The 21157-nt window shown below is 41.9% G+C and overlaps 1 protein-coding gene across 1 annotated transcript in view; it reads left to right on the top strand.

The window, feature by feature from the left end:
• The first annotated feature begins 7598 nt into the window (after window positions 1-7598).
• kirrel3l (kirre like nephrin family adhesion molecule 3, like) overlaps window positions 7599-21157 on the top strand; it is a 39203-nt gene continuing 25644 nt past the window's right edge. Inside the window, exon 1 of the mRNA XM_057351176.1 lies at window positions 7599-8167. Within this exon, the coding sequence (XP_057207159.1) occupies window positions 8128-8167 (40 nt within the window). The 5' untranslated portion in view covers window positions 7599-8127. The remainder of the gene's footprint in view (window positions 8168-21157) is intronic.

Genomic DNA, 21157 nt, shown 5'->3' with positions numbered 1-21157 from the left:
CAGCTCTCAAATCAAATATGGCTCTTGATGCATTAAGTTTGGCATCAATCATGTCCGGCAAAAAGAAACATAAATCAATGGCATTTAATGTCATTAAAGTCTAACCTGCACCACATTTGATTTGACAGCTACGGCAGAAAGACGTCTGGTAAATGGCTTACATTTTGGTCTTTTCATCGCTTCAGGGGCCTTTGAATAGAGCAAAGTCATTTGAACAGTTTCTGGAGCTTTTACTCAGATTTATAAATTCTTTGAGCTTGAAGGCCGTTTTTGATTAGAAAAAATACAGCATATATAGGGTTAAGAGCAAGTAAATAAGGTACAATTTGTGTGTAAAACATTTAGTGAAAGTAGAAACAAGTTATCATTCATGCACTACAAACACAAAACATTACAAGTAATCAAAACACACATTAAATATTGAAATGCATAATAAATTAAATACTAGAACAAGGCTGTATTTAAGAGATTTAAAAACAACCAACAAGCAAAATGAATTTGAGATAAAGTAAGGATCGACTGAAAAGGAATCTACATGGAAAGAACCAGAAACTCACTTTAACCATTTCCCATCATTCAAAATCAACAATGCATAGTAGACATGATGTTCCTGCAATTTCCAACCCAAACTGTGATCATTATTCATTGTTAATGTGTCATTTTAAGAATTTTGGCATCTTTTTTGTGATATTGCTCTATAGTTCAGATACAAGACTGATGTCATAGCTGGTCAGCACATGTCAGGGTGGCTGATCTAAATCTGTCGGCCCATCTGGGAGAGCTCGCTCAGGGATTAGATCAACACAGTGCAGAATCAGTTTCGCTCTGCCAATGACGCCAGTCCTGGACCAACAGCTGGTATAGGTCATCTCTGTCTTTCTGACAATCTCTCACTGTGTGGGTACAAACCGAAACTGCCGGGCCATAGAGAGGCCGAACAACGTAAAACTACAGAAAGAATGTCATTTGCTGTAAGGAAAAAAATCTAGAGAATATAGAGCGTGATAAACATTCATCGTAAGAAAAGCTCAGAGGGTTAATCCGAAAAAACTCATAAATGGATGAGATGAGTCTTAGTTTTAAACTACAACGCACCGAGTTACACTTGATGATAAAGATCAGCTTTCAGAAAAGTGTATAGCTCCTGGAGATATCCCAAAACGTCTGTGGAACAAAACTTTAATACAAAGCCAAAAATCATCCACATTTCACACAAATCAGACCTGTCAGTGTGAAATTTCACTTGCCTTAGATGGGGCCTTGATACATTAGATGATGCAGGGACCTGACAAGTAAGTCTAACGTTTGGGTTACGGACTACAGACATATCCCAAATTGTGTGACTTTGGGAGAAGTGTGCCACTATTGTTCTTAATGCTGAGAGCTTTTGCCAGATTTTTGTGGTGACTAAAAATACATCATCATATACAGCAGAGACTTGGCAATGGGCTTTCACTTGGGCTAGCATGCAACAAACAGAACACCAGAGAGACCACTTAAAATGCCCTAGCAACTGCACAGCAACACACTAAAATACCCAAAACACCTTAGCAACCACATATCCATACCCTGGCACACGACATTTTGGTTTTGCATGGACAAAGTATCACTCGCATTTCATTCAAAAAGTGTCCAAATCAAGCTTTTGCAATAAAATGAATCGTTTGAGGGCTGGTCATTTTTTATATTTTCTCCAATACTGTATTGCCATACCACTAACATGTTATTGAGTTTTTATTTCTTACCAATGTCACACACCAATGGCTTGCTCACCGTAGGCCTAAAGACAAAAATGTGAAGACATTAAGTTAGCTAAATCACTCCACGGGGATTTAATTCTCTTAAAGTCGCTTTTATGTGTATTGTTAAAAGCAAATTAAAATGACTTAAACACGAAGGCAAACATCTAAGCCTTAGTCTCAATAATGTACTGTTTCAATGTGCACCTACCTGCCCACTCCACCAAATACAAGTGTGAGTGTGTTATTATTGTGGGTTGATTGAAATAAGTGTTGTGTAATTTCAGCTACTTAAACGTCCCTCGTGTGCAATGTGCGTTTTACTGTGGGTTCCTCTGTAAAGACGAATATAAATCAATACATTTACCAGGTTTGTGCAGACATCCTCAATCAACTGTAATCACAACCAACTGAAAGGACACCGGTAGAGATAGACCTATTGATCGGGCCAGACTGAAGCATGTTTCTAAAAAATATACAAATAAAATAGATAACAAGAGTTGTCTGTGTATTTCAGTGGGAAAGAAAAACAGTGCGAAAACTTTCACAAGTACTAAAACAGCTGATCTTAAAGGTCCGATGTGTCATTTTTTGGAAGATCTATTGACAGTCATGTGCATAACATTGCATTTCTATGTCTTCAGAAGTGTATAAAGGTGTATATATGTTTTTATTACTGTAGAATGAGCTATTTCTATCTACATACACCACGGGTCCCCTGACATGGAATTCTCAATGTTGTTTCTACAGTAGCCTTAAGCAGACAAGCTGCTCTGCCGAACATGTTACGTGAATACGTTATCTCCTTCGGCAAAAAAGCAAAAACGTGACATCCTAGTTCAGTGTTAGTCACCGTAGTACTTTGAACGGGAAGGGGAGGGGTGGAGTGAGCCGTTGGTTGCAATTCACAACCTCACCGCTATATGCCACTAAATTTCCTACACTGGACCCAAAAACCAAGCGAAAACCAAAATAAGTGACTGAAGTTAAAAAGATACTTCACCAAAAAAAAGACCATTTGTCCATTTTTACTGTGCAGAATACAAAAGAAGATATTTTGAATAATGTAACTTCCATAGTATGCGCACAGAACCACTTTTTTTTACATTTCTCTAAATATCTTTTGTGTTCCACAGACGAACAAAATCTACACCTTTAACCTACATTAGGGTGAATAAATGAACAGAACAGAATTTTTATTCATGGCCGAACTATCCCTTTAACACAAATGAACATTTGCAATTAAAACAAATCCAATGACACAGACCTTCAAAGCTCAGTTTGACACTATATCACAATGGCACATGATATTCCCTGTAACTTTAAACCTGACTATAGACCCAGTCTAACAATATCGCACAGTAAAAGCCATAGCATGTAGAAAAAACAGCGTTTATCACAGTCATGTTTCCGTAATACAGTCTTCTCAAGCAGCCGGTGGCCCAGCAAAAAGGCCATACCCTTGACCCCTCTGAAACCATATACCTCCTTCCCCTGAGGTGCTTTCATTTCAACCAATCCTGCTTTCAATAACGCCTGACCTGCGTTTTGATATTGAGATGAGGGACATGCTGCAGACCGATCTGCAAACTTGTGTTGACGTCCTGCGTTTGAAGCGATGCAAGCGTGCATCAAAACCATATGCATGTTAGAACAATAACAGGTGGAACACATAAATGCCTGGCACAGGTGCCCTAGAAAGAGTTATTGCTATGTAGAAGTGCTTAGAGTTACGCTTGACGCAGATCAAAGCTGTACTCAATAAAACAATTACAGTAAGAGCCGCTGTAATGTTCCCATATGTTTGATGTAAAGTGGCGAGAACTTTGACCGCGGTACACAGAGGTCCGCTTAGCACTAAACTGCTAACTGACAGTTGACATTTTTAATGATGAATGACAAAAATCATATGAGGTGGAAAAAGGTGGAACACGTTTTTCAATTTGATAAAAGGTTATGAACCCAAATATTTCGTGCTTAGACAAATCAGTCATGATAAGACCACGAGCATGTATTAAAGCGAATAAGGTCAATGTCATATAAGATGACCTTAACTGTAATATTATTTCTGTTATTGCCTCATTTGAACACTGAGGATTCATATCGGTTGATAAAATGAGATCTCTGAAACTAAATTGTGACATAACTACACACCCGAGACCATATTAATACCATATATGCTGTGACATTTAGATGAAAAAGACAGCTGGTGGACATAAACCAGCTCCGATTTATACATTTAGATGGAGAGCTGACCTATAAGTGATACAATATTTACTTAAAGGATGTAGAGAATGCAATCTTAAGACTGACAAAGAGACATTTCAACCTTTGTGAAACAACATTACATTTTGTCCACGTCAGCGAAAATGTTCTTCGGAACCGAGGAAACGCCATTTTAGTTTGTCTTAAAGACAAATGTCCAGGAGGCCGTGTTTGTTGTCTGTCAAAGCGAGATGCGAATCGATTTTTCAGCGCCTCGTCAAATTAAACCGCAATCTCAAGACAATATAGTTGTTTCAATTCAACTTTGCATCAGCCTTGCAAATGAGAAGGGAGGGTGGGAAAGGCTTCGATGTTAATTTCAGCCTTTCCTCCTCGTCGAAGCTTGCGTCTCTTTCCTAATTGACCCCGGGTCAGATGGGACTGAGATAATATTTTGTTAAAATATTCTCATTTCCTGGGGAGTCGCATTTCCATATAACTTCACCTCATGCTTTATTTATGAGTTTCTTTACAATTACCATGCAAACGACCTCTTAACTGTCGCACTTCGGGTTTTTTTCCAAACACAGAACAGTTTAGTAAATATCAAACTATATTCATTATTAATACATCTACAGACGGAAAATCCTCTCTTTATGAAGATTAATAATTTACGTGTTCACAGGCCTAGGGTGGGTTTTAGCAAAGAGTATACTGTAGATGGTGACAGTGAAGCAGTATTACTATGAATGAAAGTGCTATGCTCAGGTGAAGGAACTCCCGCCTTGCAGCAAAAAGAGCCAATCGCCAACAACTGTCTGGGGGCGGGGCTTTGGTGGTGTGTTGTCAAGTGCTTACAAACTTTTGCACATGCGCAATAGTTACCAAACTTAAGTTATCTTTAAGAGCATATTTCCTGTAAAAATGCAGATCCATGCACACTGATATGACCCACAACTCATTGCGTTTTACAAAAAAAGCCTTCAAGAAATATGAAATAAAATAAAAAAAAATTCTTCTTGTTGGTGACATTTGATATAAAAATAGAATAAAACGTCAAAAATGAAAACAGTCTAGTTAAGCTGATCTCAAAAATCAATAGATTTCGTTGTTATTTGATATTGCTCTTAAAGGGGTCATATGACACGGCTAAAACAAATATTATGGTTTGTTTTAGATGTAATGCAATGTGTATACACGATTTAAGGTTCAAAACGCTGTATTTTCCACATACCGTGCATGTTTGTATCTCCTCTTTGCCCCGCCTCTCTGAAACGCACAGAATTTTTACAAAGCTCATGGCTCTGAAAAGCGAGGTGTGCTATGATTGGCCAGTTAAACAGTGCGTAGTGATTGGTGGAATACTGCAAGCGTGTGACGGAAATGTAACGCCTCTTACCATATTTGGAACACCAGGTTCCTCTTCAATTGTACTGACAGGTACGCCCACTTACTTGCGTTTATGACTTAATAACGTCAACCTCATAGTAAAATAAAAAATTAAAAGATGAAATGCCAAAAGGAGTCTATTTTGACGTGTGTAATTGTTAACCATCAGAAACTACAGCAACAACGATTCGTAAGTATGTACTTGCGAACTCTTGCCAAGCACTCAAATGCGTGCATTTTTGTTACAAAAAAAGATATTATAGTACACTGCTCAAAAAGATTAAGGGAACACCTGATCACCACAGCCAGTTAACCTTCAGGAATATCAATCAACCCGGTAAGGAAGCATAAGTGATTGTGAACCATTTTCACTTGCTTTGGTGAAAATAAAAGTGACAACAGGTACACCGGAGAGGCAACAGCAAGGGTGGTCTGGGGAGGACCATTCTCAGAGGGTCTAATAGACCGCCACGTGCTATGAAGTATGGGGATGAAATCCTCAGATCTATTGTCAGATCTTATGCAGAGCCCTCCCGGTGCATGATAATGCCCGTCCTCATGTGACCAGATTCTGTAGGCTTGTTTCTGGATGATGACGTCATTGATGACATCGACTGGCCCTCAACGTTCCCCAGACCTAACTTCAGTTGAGAACTTCAGTTGAGAACCTCGGGATCTCATGTATCCGAAGCCGTCAACTAGCACCATGGACTGTCCAGGAGCTCACTTATGCTCTGATCCAGGTCTGGGAGGATATCCCACAGGACACCATGTGCCATCTCATCGGGAGTATGCCCAGACATTGTTGGGCGTTCATACGGGCACGTGGGGCCATGCACATTACTGACTAACATTAGGAGTTACTTTGATGAAATTGAAACAAGTTAAATCAGCCAGTATTTCCATTTTTTACAGTGATTTTACAGTGGTTCCTGCCCTGAATGAGTTTATGATTTTGACTTTCATTGACCATTGTCACATTATTTTGTTCTCACAAAATTATGCAAAGTATTAAAGTGAAGAGTTTTAACCTGGATATTTCGTTCATTGAGATCTAACACAGTGTGATTTAGGCGTTCCCTTCATTTTTTTGAGCAGTGTATATTTTAGGGATCATTGGGACGCAGTGTTCTGTCTATAATGACTGAAATAGCTGGTTATAGTTACGTCAAGCCGGGTCAATTTTACATCGCAGTTATTGCTTTGCTATATAGAAACGTCATGCACGACGGCGTTCAACTAAGGAAAGCTGTTAATTTGCACGTCTCGATTACACCCTGTCAAGATTTCACGCAGTAGTTGTTGATGTTTACTCTGCGCTCGCAGCAGGTGTGAGCCCCTGTTGTTCGGAGATCATCTATTGCCCCCTCACACAACCTCGTCTCTTTCAACCCCATCATAAGCGCCTTCAGCAAGCTGTTTCTCTCATCAGCATGTGTTTGCGAGCGCCAGTCTCCCATTTGATCCCCTCACCTGCAATCAATCTTACCAGGAGTGCAGACCAAAACCATCCGCTTCGTTAAGGTTCTCGTCTCTTTTGACTTTTCGTCTCTAAAAGTCTCCAGCGTACTTTCTTTTCGTGCGAAATTACAAAGGCGAGGTGAGATGAGATGTTTGTAGCTTGTTTGGAAACCACCTACACGCCGTCGTGCAACCTGTGCGCGCGCTGCCACCATCTTCTAAGCAACATGAAAGCGTTTAAGAAGAAAAGACATGCCGTTACCTCAAGTGTAATGTGACATCAATCAGTCCGAAGTCATTTAAAATCAACTTGCAGATAAATTGAGAGAAGTTTACAAAGTTCAGTTTGGGGAGGTGGGGTGTTTGATTATAGCCTATGTCAGCTGATCAGTTGAAGCTACCAATCAGAATCGCACTTTATTTATATAATACATATTTATTTGTGCGTTTGTTTGTTCATATTTGATTTTTAACCATTATCTTACATGAATGATAACTGTATAGACAACGCAATTGATATTTACAAACAAAAAATAAAGTAATTTAAAAAATCCTGAATGCCCATTTTAGGGTCCACAGACCCTATTTGTTCCGGGACACACCTGTTTACTCTCCCCAGCAGTTTAATCATTCAACGGCGCGCATAACCAAGCACCCCCTGTTGTTAAAGGTAAACACCCGCTCGCTTTAACCCACAACTGCTAGTCACCCCCCTATAGTTTTATTCCCTTAACCAATCGCAGGACCCGGGGGCGTAGGCCAAAGGATGTCCCTACGGACTGTGAATTACTTCATTCTCAAACTCGAGCCTCCCGACCCAGGAGAAAAAGCGCCTCCTGTTTTATTCTGCGAGACTACATCCAGTGAGTACTACAGTCTGCGGATCACATCATCGCATTGCCGCTGCACAACAAGCCATTGAGGAGCGAACGGAGCGATACAGAGGGAACAGTGCGCGAGCGTTTATGTGTGTTATATATTACTGACAATCACAGTCGAGGATGTACTCCAACTACTCGGATTGATGTCCTGGACATTAAAGCAGCTTGATTCTTTTGAGACAAATCGGGAATAAAAGGCGATAAAGTTGCAAACTTTAAAAACAGGGCGTTTATGCCCTGGTTCTGTTCGGATGGCAATACAGACTTTCAGCTCTCAAACCTGAGGTTATCATACTCTGCGGTTTCTTTGTATTATTTTCACTCATTCAAGAGGTGGGCGAGGACCAGCGACAGCTCCCACATCCAGTCCAGTCGGAGCGTTGGGAAGCTTTCGGGCGCACACTTTTATCCTGGACTGCCGATAGTGACAAGTGTTGAAGACTCGAGAAAAGATGCTGGCGTTTTACATCGCGTTGTGCCTTTTAGGAACATGTAAGTCTTGTTTATTTATATAGTGTTTTATGGCTTCCAAAACTGTTGTGATGATCCACCGCTGGTGTAGTAGTCGGTTGCTGCGTCAACCTATCATAACGCGGAGAGATGTGATAACCGAAGCGGTTACCTATATTGTTCAGTTCGCTTTGCGGTAAAGTAGTTGTTAATGCAGTTTTATGTTTAATGTAAAGTTAATGCAGTTCTATTTAGTGCGCCATATTGCGTTTTGTCAGATGTAAGGTCCGAGAGAGATTCTTTTGTGATGTGTTTAAAAGGACGAGTGGCGCGTACTGCACCAAATGCCAAAAGGATTTGTGAATTAAACTTGTCCATTACAAGGGTTTACGCCAGCATAATACAGCTTAGTTTATAGTGTGCACTGAAACATATCTGCATTTCTGTTCAGACTCGTTATATAGCTGTTGAGTGCGGTTGTCCAAAACTCGGTAACTGATAACTTGCTCGTCCAAAAAACAAGGTGTTTTGCATATGCGTGTGTACGAGAGAGATGCGTGTGTGAAACTTTTGGCATCAGCAGCGATCACAGAGCGTCAGTACAACAGAACAAGTGGGCGCGTTTCATTCTTATGCTTTACGATACGCATTACTGTACTGCGTACTGTACTTCAGACTAACACATATGAGGTGCGAGACATATCCAGTGCATCTTTTAGTGAGCTGGAGAGCGCGCCTGGAGCTCATGAGAGTTAGTGCACGAAAAGTTGAAGAAAGAACCAGGTGTGACCGCGATAATGGTCTTTCTGCTAACACTCTTCTGAGGTTCCGATGAGCGATGTGCGCGCTGGGTTTGTGTATTAAGTGTGTTAAAAGCCAGGGGTCCGCTTCATAAGATATGCGAAGATCACAGTCTCTTGCCTCTAAAACAGTGGCGCCTCTTAATAATTTCAGAGCCAACGCCAGCAGGAAGAGACCACCTTCCCCTTTCAAACAGAATAATTTAACAGCCTTAAATAAGATATAAACGGTGCCGTTACGCGCGGGCAGAGGTGCGACGCTTCTCGATGCAGTCTTCGGGGAGCCCGGGATGCGCGGGATCTTAAAGATTATGCTCGTCGCAGTGTTGATTTATTCATTATTTTATTATACTTTTTTTGCGTTGGCCCCGGGCGTCTTACGCGCGAGATACAGAGAGTGTGAAAAGCTGGCTATCTCTGTCTCTTTGTTTCAGATAGAGAGTGTAAACACTGCAGAGTGACACCGTGCAGCCCTTTAGACCAAACCCGCTTGTAAGAATGTCACCGCAGCATGCCATTCAAATGATTTGCATACGTGCAACTTATATCTTTCAATAATCTGCCGTGTGTTTTGTGTTCACCGCCTCGTGAAAAACCTCAGTACTCTTTCTATAAACTCCTAATTGTCTTGCGCGCACTTCTGCTCTCTGCCTGTTTAGCGCCAAAGGCGGCGCTGTATTCTGCATATTCCACGCGATGCGAGAGACGCAGGTTGATTCATTTGCGGAGCGGCACGACAACATCCTCGAGCCTGGCCTATTTTTACCATGCATCTGTTGTTTCCACGCCTTTTAACAAATATTTTATTCATCGGCTGTATTATTAACGCAGGCTTTGATTCGGCGCGAGATAAAGGCTTCAAATTCCCCCGGCGCCTCAGATCCGAAAGCGTTTCTTCTCCCAATTAACGCGGCGTAACCGCGAGCGATGCCAAGCGCTTTCGGTCGGCGCTCCGGTAAACGAATTAAAAACAAATGTTTATTGACGGTTAAGCTGCGCTCTCTGTCTGTCTCTTTGATAAACGAGGCCGGCGTATTGACACGGATGGAGGCGGTAATTACATTTAAATGTTGTATCTAAATACCTGGCACGTCACAAAATGTATTTATTAGAGGGAAATGTTAATGAAATGCTTGTTCGCATCGCAAATTAGCTCTTAAATTGGAATTTGTAACATAAAAGCAGACAAAATTATAGAAACGTTTGACTAGTCAAAATTGGATTTATAGGTTGTTAAAAGTTTTCTTTCATATTTAATTTTCTTTCATAATAAGCACACTCTTAAAAACAAAGTGCGTAAAATATTCTCTTTTTTTGTAGATTCTACAAAATGTGAAAGCAAAAAGTTGTTTGAGGAACCAAAAAATAGTTCTGCTGTCATTGCTGTGAAGAACCCTTTTAGCACCCTTTTTAAAAGAGTACTAACCTTTGTGTGTGGAGTTCTTAACTCATTTATGGTGACAGTCTGACCCTGGCTGAACTCTTGATGTTTTTCTCATCATTAAGTGGGTGTGTAAGACAGAAGGAGGTGCAGTGAGGGGAAGAATAGGATGTAGCAGAGCATTTCTTTGACAGACTGGTGGCAGCTGTTTTGGGAGGAGCGGCGAGGCTCCCGGACAGCCTGAGCCACACATCTCACCTGACATCTACAAGCGACACACCACGCTCTGTACAACCACCAGCACCTCACATCTGACTCACCGGCTCCCCTCCAAATAACAGCTCATGGATAGATCCGTGCAGCACACATCCGTGGATGTCGTGAAAGAGAGAGAAAGCTTGTCCTGCCTCACATAAACACACAAGCTCACTTACACACCACCGAATGAAACACACATTCCCTTTATCTCTTGGTCTCCCTCTGGTTTGTCATCTTTGTCTGTCTGTCTTGCTCTCTAACTTGCACACACACTCGGAGTATCGGTGTGAGGCTCAGTAGTATAGCAAAGAGCAGAGATTGAAGAGAAGAACATGACAGCTTGAAGAGAAGAGACCCTAGTGTCAGATGTGTATGTGCGTGCCCGTATTAAAGCGCCACGGCCTCTGTTTTCCAGCCGTAATTTGCTTTCTCGGAATAGCCCTCAGTTTCACTGTGGAATTCTGCTGCACTGTGCCATCGGTATTCCAAATCATCTCCGGCTTTTTTTTAAACCTTTGGCTTGGGGTTGGTGGGTCCCATAAGACAGCGTTCAAAGGAAATGTGTTAAGATCATAAGACTTTCTCCTTCTGCTTCCTTCCTCCGAGGTCTTGTCGCCTTGTAAAGACTAAAAGAAATACATAACCCGCTATCCCTCTTTTATTATCATTTTTTGACTTTTATTATGTATTTCCATTTTCTAACGCTCTCAGTTTCTCTACTTTTCTTCAGTGTGTGAGTACAGCGGTTGAATGAACAGATTGATCGCAGTAAAGACGTATTGTGTCTAAAACATGAAAGGTGTTACCGAGATGCCTTCATCAGGATACATATGCTGTCTGTGATATCCAACAAGTCTGTGTGCGGTTTGGCAGATGGTAGACTAAATAAAAGTGGCTTTTGATGGAGTGGTTGAAAAGAGTGAACGATTTTATATATGTCAGTTTTCTTTTGTTTTAATTACAGCTCCAATGCTACTTGACAAGTAAAGAATGGCTTCCATCGCTACTGAAAAATAAGGCTAGTCATTAATTATTTGCTTGGTTAAGAATAAAGTTTAATGACATAATGTTACGGTGCCTGCCTGATAAAAAGCTGCTCTGTGTTAAAGGAAAGGTTCACCCCAAAAATGACAAATTTCTCATTATTTGCTCACCCTCTAGTTGTGACAGACCTGTTTACATTTCTTTGTTGCGCTGAATACAAAAAAAAAACATATTTTAATAGAAGTTTGTAACTAAAGCGTTTTGGGTCACCATTGACTACCATGCTTGTCCTTTGTCCTACACTGCGAAACGTTGCTGTAGTTTTTGCAGCAGGTTTGCCAGTAACTTACTGTAGATTTAATACTACTTAATATACTTTCCAATTAGTACCGTTTCCATTACTTTAATCAAAATCAAAACACTTTGACTTTTGAGATTCAAAATGAGCAAGAGACTGGCAACACTGCAAAAAACGACATTCTTGCTAAGTATTTTTCTCTTGCTTTCTGTTAAAATATTTAAAACTTCTTAAATTATGATACATTTACATAACGAGAAAAGTGACCCAAGATATTTAGTCTTGTTTTATGAAAGAAAAATATATCAACTAGGTACGTTTATGCTTAAAACAAAATCGTACATTAAATCTACAGTAAGTTACTGGCAATCCTGCTGCGAAATTACAGCAACGTTTTACAGTGTACTATGGGAGGCAATGGTGACCCAAAATGACTTGGATACAACCTTTCATTCAAATGTCTTAATTTGTGTTCAGCACAACAAAGATATGTAAACAAGTGCGTCACTGTCACCATTGGAAAGGTGAGCAAGTGATGACGAAATCTTTGGGTGAACTCTTCCTTTAAACCGATGACGGATTCGGCAGCAAGTCAGCTCCACACACACACTAACAACGCTTTTTGCATCTGCAATCTCATCTTGATGTCTTAGCCGGCTCCATTAGAGACAGATAGTTTGACCTGTACCCAAGGCCTCCCATTAGTGGTGAGGACTGCTGGGCGCTGAGATTGAGTGGGGTTATGTGCTGGCATTTCTGGCCATGTGGCTCTTTGAGTTTGTTTTAGGAGCGTTCTGCGTATTATGCATGAGCCGAGGACTCAAATACAACATTGTGTTCATGTGTGTGTTGTCAAGAGGCTTAATATTTGTACTGCATGTAGAAGTGTGTAACATAAAGCTGTGTGTATTAGACGGGACGCACGATTAGTAGCGACTACCGTAATGATCCAGCAGAAAGGCATAGAATAAAAAAGTAGCGGTAATAATACCGAGAAGTACTAACATCTGTCTTGTTCTCTCCCTTGTGCTCTCACCTCTGCACTTTTCCTAGCTTTCCCTATTGAAAATAAGTAAAGGGGAGGAAAAGTTGGAAGGCAAGCAGGTTCAGTGATGTGTGTGTGTGCGTGAGAGAGCGTGTGACACACTCGACTCACAATAGCGCCGATGCAGCAGAATCTGTCTGGTGTGGGAAGACTGCTGCATTATTTAGGAGCTGCTCGTATGGCATAGATATGGATGAGTTTTGGCCTGCTTTGATTCGCTTGCTCTCTGCAGACCGGCGCGAGATGGACTGGCTGCGAGCGGTTGAGCGCTCTGGGCTTTTTTTGTAACAGGGAGAGGTTTGCGCTCAGAGACAAATTCAACATAAAGGTCAGTTTTGTTTACAGCAGAGCGCAGATCATGAAATTTTGTCCCCAAACAACATTCAATCGTGCGGGCATTGCCGGGACTAAGAGTGACATCTGGGCATAAGCAAAGGGTTTAGGAGACCAGTAACAGATTACTCAACACCCTTTCTTAATTTAAACGGTTAAAACATGAACTTTTGAATTGTTACAAATTTTTTGTTAATTCTCAGCTTGGCGTTCTTTCCCGTGCCCTCATTTCCTCGCCATAACGTTTGAAGCATGCTCCTAATGACACATACAGCTGTTGGGGTAAGGGGTGGGGGGGTCTTGAAACAATAGCGCTCTCTGTTTTCAGAATCATGCTACACACAGCCGTATTGTCTAATTATCTTTCACAGACACAAGACAGTGACCCTGGGGTCTCACCCACGTCTGCTGCAGCGTTCCACCCGTCACCCCCCAAAACACGTACCCCCCTTATTAGAGGAATAGAGTTCACCCAAAAATGAAAATTCTGTTATCATTTACTCACCCTCTTGTCATTTCAAACCTGTATGACCTTCTTTCTTCTGCAGAACACAAAAGAAGATAAACCCATCGTTCTTCAAAATATCTCCTTTAGTGTCCTGCGGATGAAAGAAAGTCAGACAGGTTTGAGGGCGAGTACATGATGACAGAATTTTCATTTCCGGGTGAACTGTCCCTTTAATGTATACAGGCACACACACCGTCCGCTATGGAGGAGAACGAGAGGAACAGAGAGAGCAAATGAGGAGGTTTTCGAGAGAAAGGCTGTAATCAGCTTGCCCGTGCAGAAGCAAACCGATAAAGAACTTGGCATCGCGTTCGGGGTGGGCTTTCGTTATCTGCTGACAGTGCTAATGGCACAGCCCAGAGGAGACATGGCCGCTTCTTCCTTACTCTGGGAGCGGGCCATCTCCTCCATCTCCATTGTTTTGCCATCACCCCCTTCCTGTCTCCTCTCGCCGTCCACCCACATCCTCACCTCCTTTTCCTTGGGCGGAAAGACGAGCGAGTGGACAAAAGGAGAATTGTCCTGACTTCCTCCTGCGATGGGAGAAATGAAAAAGAGGCCAGTGATGTCATGCGGGGGGTCTTCAGTTACATTCAAACGGACAGTGTTCGAGAGCGACTCCTAGAGCGGAACGTTATCTTCTGCGTCCGTGTCCCTGCGGATCGCTGTCAAGAGGGTTTTTTCAGTTCCTGTTTGTTGGGTTGGGACGCGTGTTTATTCTGATGATGAGATACAGTGGCGATGGGAAAAAAAACGAGGGTGTTTACAGTTAATGTTAGTCCCTGATCGCAGAGGGGTGAGGTTCGCAGCCCGAGTTAATTTGGAGAAAATCATTAAAATAGCGCCTAAGGAAAGAGAGACAATTTCAAACACTAATTTCCTATTTTTAGAAGCACTTTACTTGAATTTGCTCCCGAAATGCGAAAAAGTGTCACTTTGTTACTGGAGAAATGTATCACAATTTGGCACAATCATGAGCAGGGAAGTGTTCTCGCAGTGGCGCACGCACAGCGAGCTGGGATTTGGTCGACTGCGCGTCGGTTTCTATTTTACTGTCACCTCCGGTCCTCCAAGACAAAATTTCATATCTCCTGCTGTGACACAGAAAGCAACAGTAAATTGAAATTTATCTTCCATGTTGCAGCAATATCTGGCCTCGGGCTGAGATCCCTTAGCCCAGTCTTAAAGATGGCCCTGATACGAGAGGATGTTTTCTGCACAGGGAACATCCAATTATGCTATGAAAACTGTTCATTAATTTTATCTGTCTGTTTATTTATTTATTGAATATTAGATTTTAGCAAGTGCGTCGAGGGGAAAACGTTGTACAGCAAATTATCGGGTGAGATTTGTCATTATTTTCCGTATTACGTATCTGTTCGGGATATGTGTTTGTTACAGTTACGGATTCATGGATGAGTCATGGACATGCAGATGGACTGATGGCTAACAGTAATTGATTGTTACTCTCTCGCGCACACACGGTTCAAGGGTGTACCAGAAGGGCAGCTGAGATGAATGTTTCGTGGTTAAAGCTGCGTGCCCTATGTAGGGTGATTAGTCAAAGTCTGACTGCTTAATTAACGATTGCTCAAACTCGGAAGACATTGTGTGCGGAGAGATGGAGAAAAGCTCTCGAGGAAGCCACAGTCTGATTGTTACGTGTGACGCTTCAGTACGTGACTAGGGAACCTTGCACCTGGGCTTCGGTTAAAAGCTTTTCACACACATTAGTGCAGGTGTGTCAAACTCATTTTCGGTCGAGGGATAAAACATTACATTGTGTGATCCAAAATATTTCGTTTTATTAAAAAACTTGTATAGTCACGCAGAGCTAACGAAGTCCAGAATCTTTGTTATTTATGCCGATCAGACAACAATGCAAATTCTGTATGTATGTATGAGTAAATGATGACATAATTTTTGGGTGAACTATCCCTTAATGCATGTGTTTTAGGTGATGATAGGTGAAATATGCATTTTTACTTGTAACTGAAAGTAAAATATTCTAGGTATTTTTTTGACATTTGCACGATATTTATGCTTAAAACAAAATTGTACATTAAATCTACAGTAAGTTACTGGCAAACCTGCATTGAAGAAAGATGTGATAACTTGCTAAATAATGCTGAATGTGATATGATAATTTACATTTGTACAATCAATATACTGTAAATTACATTAAAATATATTTAAAAACTGCACTGCTTTGTTTCACTGTTGCTGTACAAAAAAAACAAATCTGAAAATCTAATTGCAAACCAATGCGATAAGAATACTCTAATATAATGCACGTATGCAATATTTTGATTTTTTTATACGTTGTGTAGCCCTATTGTTTATCACAGTGAGTTTTTCAGCTCGTTTCATCTGTTTTTCAAGCCATTTTGGAGTCATTGACATCCCTGCATTAGTGTGCGGTGCTTGGGTTTCTGTGCCAGAATCAGATCTTAGACCTAATTCCATTATGAGATAGCATCATATTAAACCACAGATCTCAGTTGAGCACAGATCTACTTGAGCTTTTGCCATTAAGACTGTCATCTAGCCAAGAAGACCCTCATTAACAGCTATTTGTGAGCTCTCTCTCTCTCTGTTTCTCTCTGTCTGTCTGTCTCACATCCCTGAACCAAATAGTTCATCCTCTCTGGAAACCCAAGTGGAACGTGAGCGCAAATGTTATGATTGTGTGCTGGACCGTTAACCATAATACTCCAAACCGGAGAGACAAGACCTCGCACGAGCTCTCAACCACATCAGAGAGAAAGGCACCTCTGTTTAGTTTCCAGACAGCTGGGCAAGAAATTGAGAAAAGCATATGCTGTATATCTTTTTCTTTCCTGAACGTTCACTCGCTTTTTCTTGATTGCTGGGATAGAACATTGAATGGCACAGTGGGAGGTCGAGGAAGAAGCTGGTCAATTTGCTATCAAGTGAGGGGTGTCAGTCAGGGCGCGTCGAGCGAGCTTTTCGCCATCACTCATGTGTCCAAACATGGTCATTTTATCGAGTCCTCTAGAAATATCAGAAACGAGCAAAAGCCTTTGGAAAATAGAAAGAGGGATGAAATGATCTGAAGGGTAGAAGACAGCGAGAGAGGGAAAATGTGAAGTGTTTCGCCAGGGTGTGGAAATCTTATGAGCTTGAAAGTGATGTGCCAATGCAGAGAGGAATTAGTGGGGGGGTCAAACAGATTAACTTCCAACGTCTTAGGCTCTGAAGGTAATAGATACCCTTGTGAAGGAACCCCTTCATCTGTTCTCCCGGCTTAAAAGAAGGAAACAGCGTAACAAAGACATGGCAGATGAAAAAGTTACTATCTGACATGTGACACTGGATAGGACGTTTGGACACCTGGGGGCAATGATGAAGCTGTAGCAGAGCAGAGGCTTTGGGTGCTGTGGTTGGTAAGAGGCGGGTGGATGAAAGGCAGAGAGAGGAGGGGGGGTGTTGATGGGTTGAATTTGATACACAGGCTCTTTCAGACGATGAGGTAATGTCAGCCACTGCCCCTGGACCTTTCTGAATGATGCATTCCAGCCGCTCGACTGTCCGCCGAAAGACAGCGAAACCTCTAATGGTCTGTGACTACCTAAGGTCTGGGTAAGGCTGAGCTTTGCAGATCTCTTGTTTGAGAGAGATTGAGAAAGAATTTCACACATACACAATATACACTAAAAAGCGCTACCTCAGCCTTGTGCTTCAGAAATTCTCTGCCCATTTTGGCTTGCAGTAAACGTTGGAGTAAGTCACAAAGCAAAAGAAAGATCAAAAGGGAAAGAGATGCTTGCTAAACATCTTTTGCTTAACATTATGTTTATTACTTACCCAAAAATTATTGTTGTCGTATGCCATTGTACTTTAAAGGGAAAGTTCGCCCAAAATGAAAATTCTGTCATCATCCACTCGCCATTTTGTCATTTCAAACCTGTATGACTTTCTTTCTTGTGCAGAACACAAAAGAAGATATTTTGAAGAATGTTGGTAACCAGACAGAGGTGGTGCCCATTTACTTGCACTGGTTTTGTGTCCATCCAATAGATGTCGATGGATACCGCCGTTGTTTGGTTACCAACATTCTTCAACATATCGTTCTGCATAAGAAAGAACGTCATCCAGGTTTGAAATGACAAAATGGTGAGTGGATGATGACAGAATTTTCATGGTGGGCGAACTTTCCCTTTAAAGTACAAAGGCATACGACAACAAATAAACCGAGACAATCAGACTTTAAGGTTCTCGATTGCGTCATGTGTATGGAAAGAGAGCAGCTTTGATACTAATACAAACTGCTTAGTACTTTTCCCCAAGCCACTTGTTTTAGCTTTCTTCTCGAGAGGATTGAGCTTGTTCCCGAGGTGTGACAACAAATGTCTCACCAGTAAGCTGAGAAAATGGGACCCAGCAGGTTTTTCAGCCCTGGGCTTCAAGGCTGGCTTTGTACCCAGCAGGGCATCTTGGTTTCTCGCAAACAGGGCCACCTCAGAGCAGGTGAAAGATTGAGAAAAATGTTCCTGCTGGACCCGCGGTCCTCCCGCTTCACACTAACAACAGCAGGCGAAGAGCGACACAGAGGGTTCAGCTTTCAGCCAGAAACGCTTCTCGCCGCGAGGAACGTCAGTGATGAATTACCAAGCCCTTTGGAAAACAGGTCACGGATGTGAAAGTTTGTCATGTGATACGGACATCTTGCTTCCAAAGTCAATGTTTTGTTCGGTTTTGCCGGAGCCACGCCGTCGAGAGCATGTTTAGATACAAGGCAAGCAGCGGAATTTGTGGGAGTTTACAAAGTGTGTGGATGTGAGTGAAGGGGCGTGTCAGACGTCTTCACTTTTTTACCGAGCCAGTTTAAAAGAGGTGATGGATAGCCTTCTAATGACCCCCTCAATCACAAGCTACTTAAGCGGGCTGATCGGTAATGGATTGAAAACAGGCCAACCCGAACCCCCTTTCAGCAGAGCCACGGGGCGGTTCAGCGATCATCCATGGTAGCGAGTCTTTCTCTCATTTATCCAGCGTCTGAGAAATCGGTGGTCCAAACTCACCGTGAAAGTCTTGCGAATCGCGAGCGTGAGCTTTGAAAGGCTCTGGTAAGTCGAGCCTTTTGTCCCCACGTGAGGTGGCGGCTTGGTGCGAAACTTTTGTTTTGCTAATGTTATTAATGGGCTCACTTAAGTGTAAAAACAAAGCAGATTCACCGAGGAAGGAAAAAGGGTGTTTTTTTCTTTCATCTCGGTGGATTGGTGTATCTTCGTGTGGAGGTGTAAAAAACGTGTTTGCCAGCGCTGTGGGAACGTGTCACCATCAGTGAGTTTTATAGATCACTTTTGTACTGTAGGGTTTGAAGTGGGACGGATTCATTAGCGCTGTTCCTTAGAAATATTGTTGCGGAGCAAGGTCTCCACTCCAAAAACAAAATCCAGTTTTGTTCCAGCTCTCTTTTTTCAATTTTCAATTTGACTGTTTTGTTGCTAAGATCGATTTGACAAAGTAAAAAAGAAAATAATTTTCTGTATTTTTCTTAAGTGCCAGCTTCATCGAATACCCATAACGCTGTTCGGTGTGTGTGTTTTCACACCAATTAACAGCTCTCTTTTGGTGCCAGCTGAGGTGATGATGGCCTGTCTCCGGCCAGGATCGCGGTGTTTGCGCGCGTTAGTTTTTTTTCTCGGTTTCTGTCATGTTACAGGCGGTAAGAGAGAGCGCAACCTTCCGTAGACGTTCATTAGTTTGCGAAATAATTAGGGCTTTTAGCTCTGACAAAGGAAAAGCCAACAGGTCCGGTGAACGTACAGGGTTCGGTCCCCTTGATGTTCGCACATCTAGCAATGGCTGGCTCCATCTCAGGCAAATTAACGCCTCGCTCTGTGCAGTTTGCTTTCTGGCCCTTAAGAGGTAAAAACTCCTTCGGCTGGGAGTTGAGTGGTCATTAATATCAGGCGGGTCCTCTGCTTCTTTCTACTCATTGGCACAAATGGCAATGCCGGAGAAAAATGATTCTGTCCGGCCCTCTTCCTTTCTTTCCCTCTCTCGCTCGCGCTATCTTTCTTTTAACTCTCCAAGCCAAACCTGCATCCCCCCTCTCTTGCGCTCTCAATCTAGATAATTCAATCTGTCCAATATCAAATAATCGCCTCCATTTTTTCGTCCCATTTTAACCTTATCACTGGCACTGCTTCCTCGGGGGACCGAGTCTCGTTTCACCTTGTTAAGTGAGAGAGGGAGCCCAAGAGCCATAACCTCGGATCGGGTGGAACAAGGCAGGTGACGAATAGTTCTCGGAGCAACAGAGAGAAAAGACTCTGTTTGTTGTTCTCACTGGCTTCATGTAAACGACCGAGCCAACAGACTGAGGGCTTTTTTCTTCTGAAGAAAAGGAGTTCGAGGAAACATATTAGGCACAAAAGATGGGCTGGGTACAAAAAGAATGAACTGTAAAGCTGCAGAGGTTTGTAAACCTCAAACCTTGTTTTTTTTGTCTTGTTTTCCAGTAAATTATCTTTAAAACAAGATATATTTTGCTGAGAAGTAAAATGGAAAAAGACGAAGTGTCAAAGAAAACAAAAAACATGTGATATTCTTAAAACAATTGCCAATATTTGCCCTTCTGTTTTTTTCTATCATACGCTATTTTCCTTCTCAAATAGATGTCTTATTTGAATAATGTTTATATATTTTTCTTTCTGGAAAACAAGATCATTTATTTTTTTGTAGAACGTCCCACAGTTCTCTTAAAAACGGTGCTCATGCTGTCCTGGCAATTAATTAAAGTCCAATAAGGTTCCCCCCTGGCGGCCATTGTTCCCAAACTCGTGTTTACCTTCTCCACAAGTGTCACTAGCAACTTAATCTTGCAAGAAAGCACGGGTCAAAAGGTTAAGACTGGACCCGCTGCCCTGAGCGGGTGTGTTTGGGGGGTTCTTTTCCATCAGGTTCCCTGACCTCCGTATTCTTTCTGGTTTCTTTCTTTCTATCTTTTCTTTCCTCATTTCCCTCGCACCTAATCCGTAATCTTGATTGTTCTAAGATGATTTTCAAGGCTGCCCCTGGGAGGAGATGGGCTTTTGGAGTTGGTTTTAATTAAGATTTAAAGCAAGCCTCCCTCAAGAAGAGAGATTGAGTGGTTTTAAGACCCTTCTCTGGGTGGAGGGATGAGAGTGGACGAGAGGAAGTGGAACAGATTTCCCAACGAAAACGTGAGAAGGAAACTATTTATAAAAAAGATGAAGAGAAAGATTTTTCATAAAATATGATGTTATGTCTGTCAGATTATATATTGATAAGACGATCAGTCTTTTCATTCTCTCTCTCTCTCTCTCTCTCTCTCTCTTCTCTCTCTCCACTCTCTCCCACTTCTCCCTCGCCTCCACTCTCTCTCTCTCTCTCCTTCTCTCTTCTCTCTCTCTCTCCCTCTCTCTCCCACTC

Source organism: Triplophysa rosa, linkage group LG14, assembly GCF_024868665.1.
Source record: "Triplophysa rosa linkage group LG14, Trosa_1v2, whole genome shotgun sequence".
NCBI lineage: Eukaryota > Metazoa > Chordata > Actinopteri > Cypriniformes > Nemacheilidae > Triplophysa > Triplophysa rosa.
The sequence above is the reverse complement of the archived record's forward strand: the minus strand, read 5'-3'. Positions and strand labels throughout refer to the sequence as shown.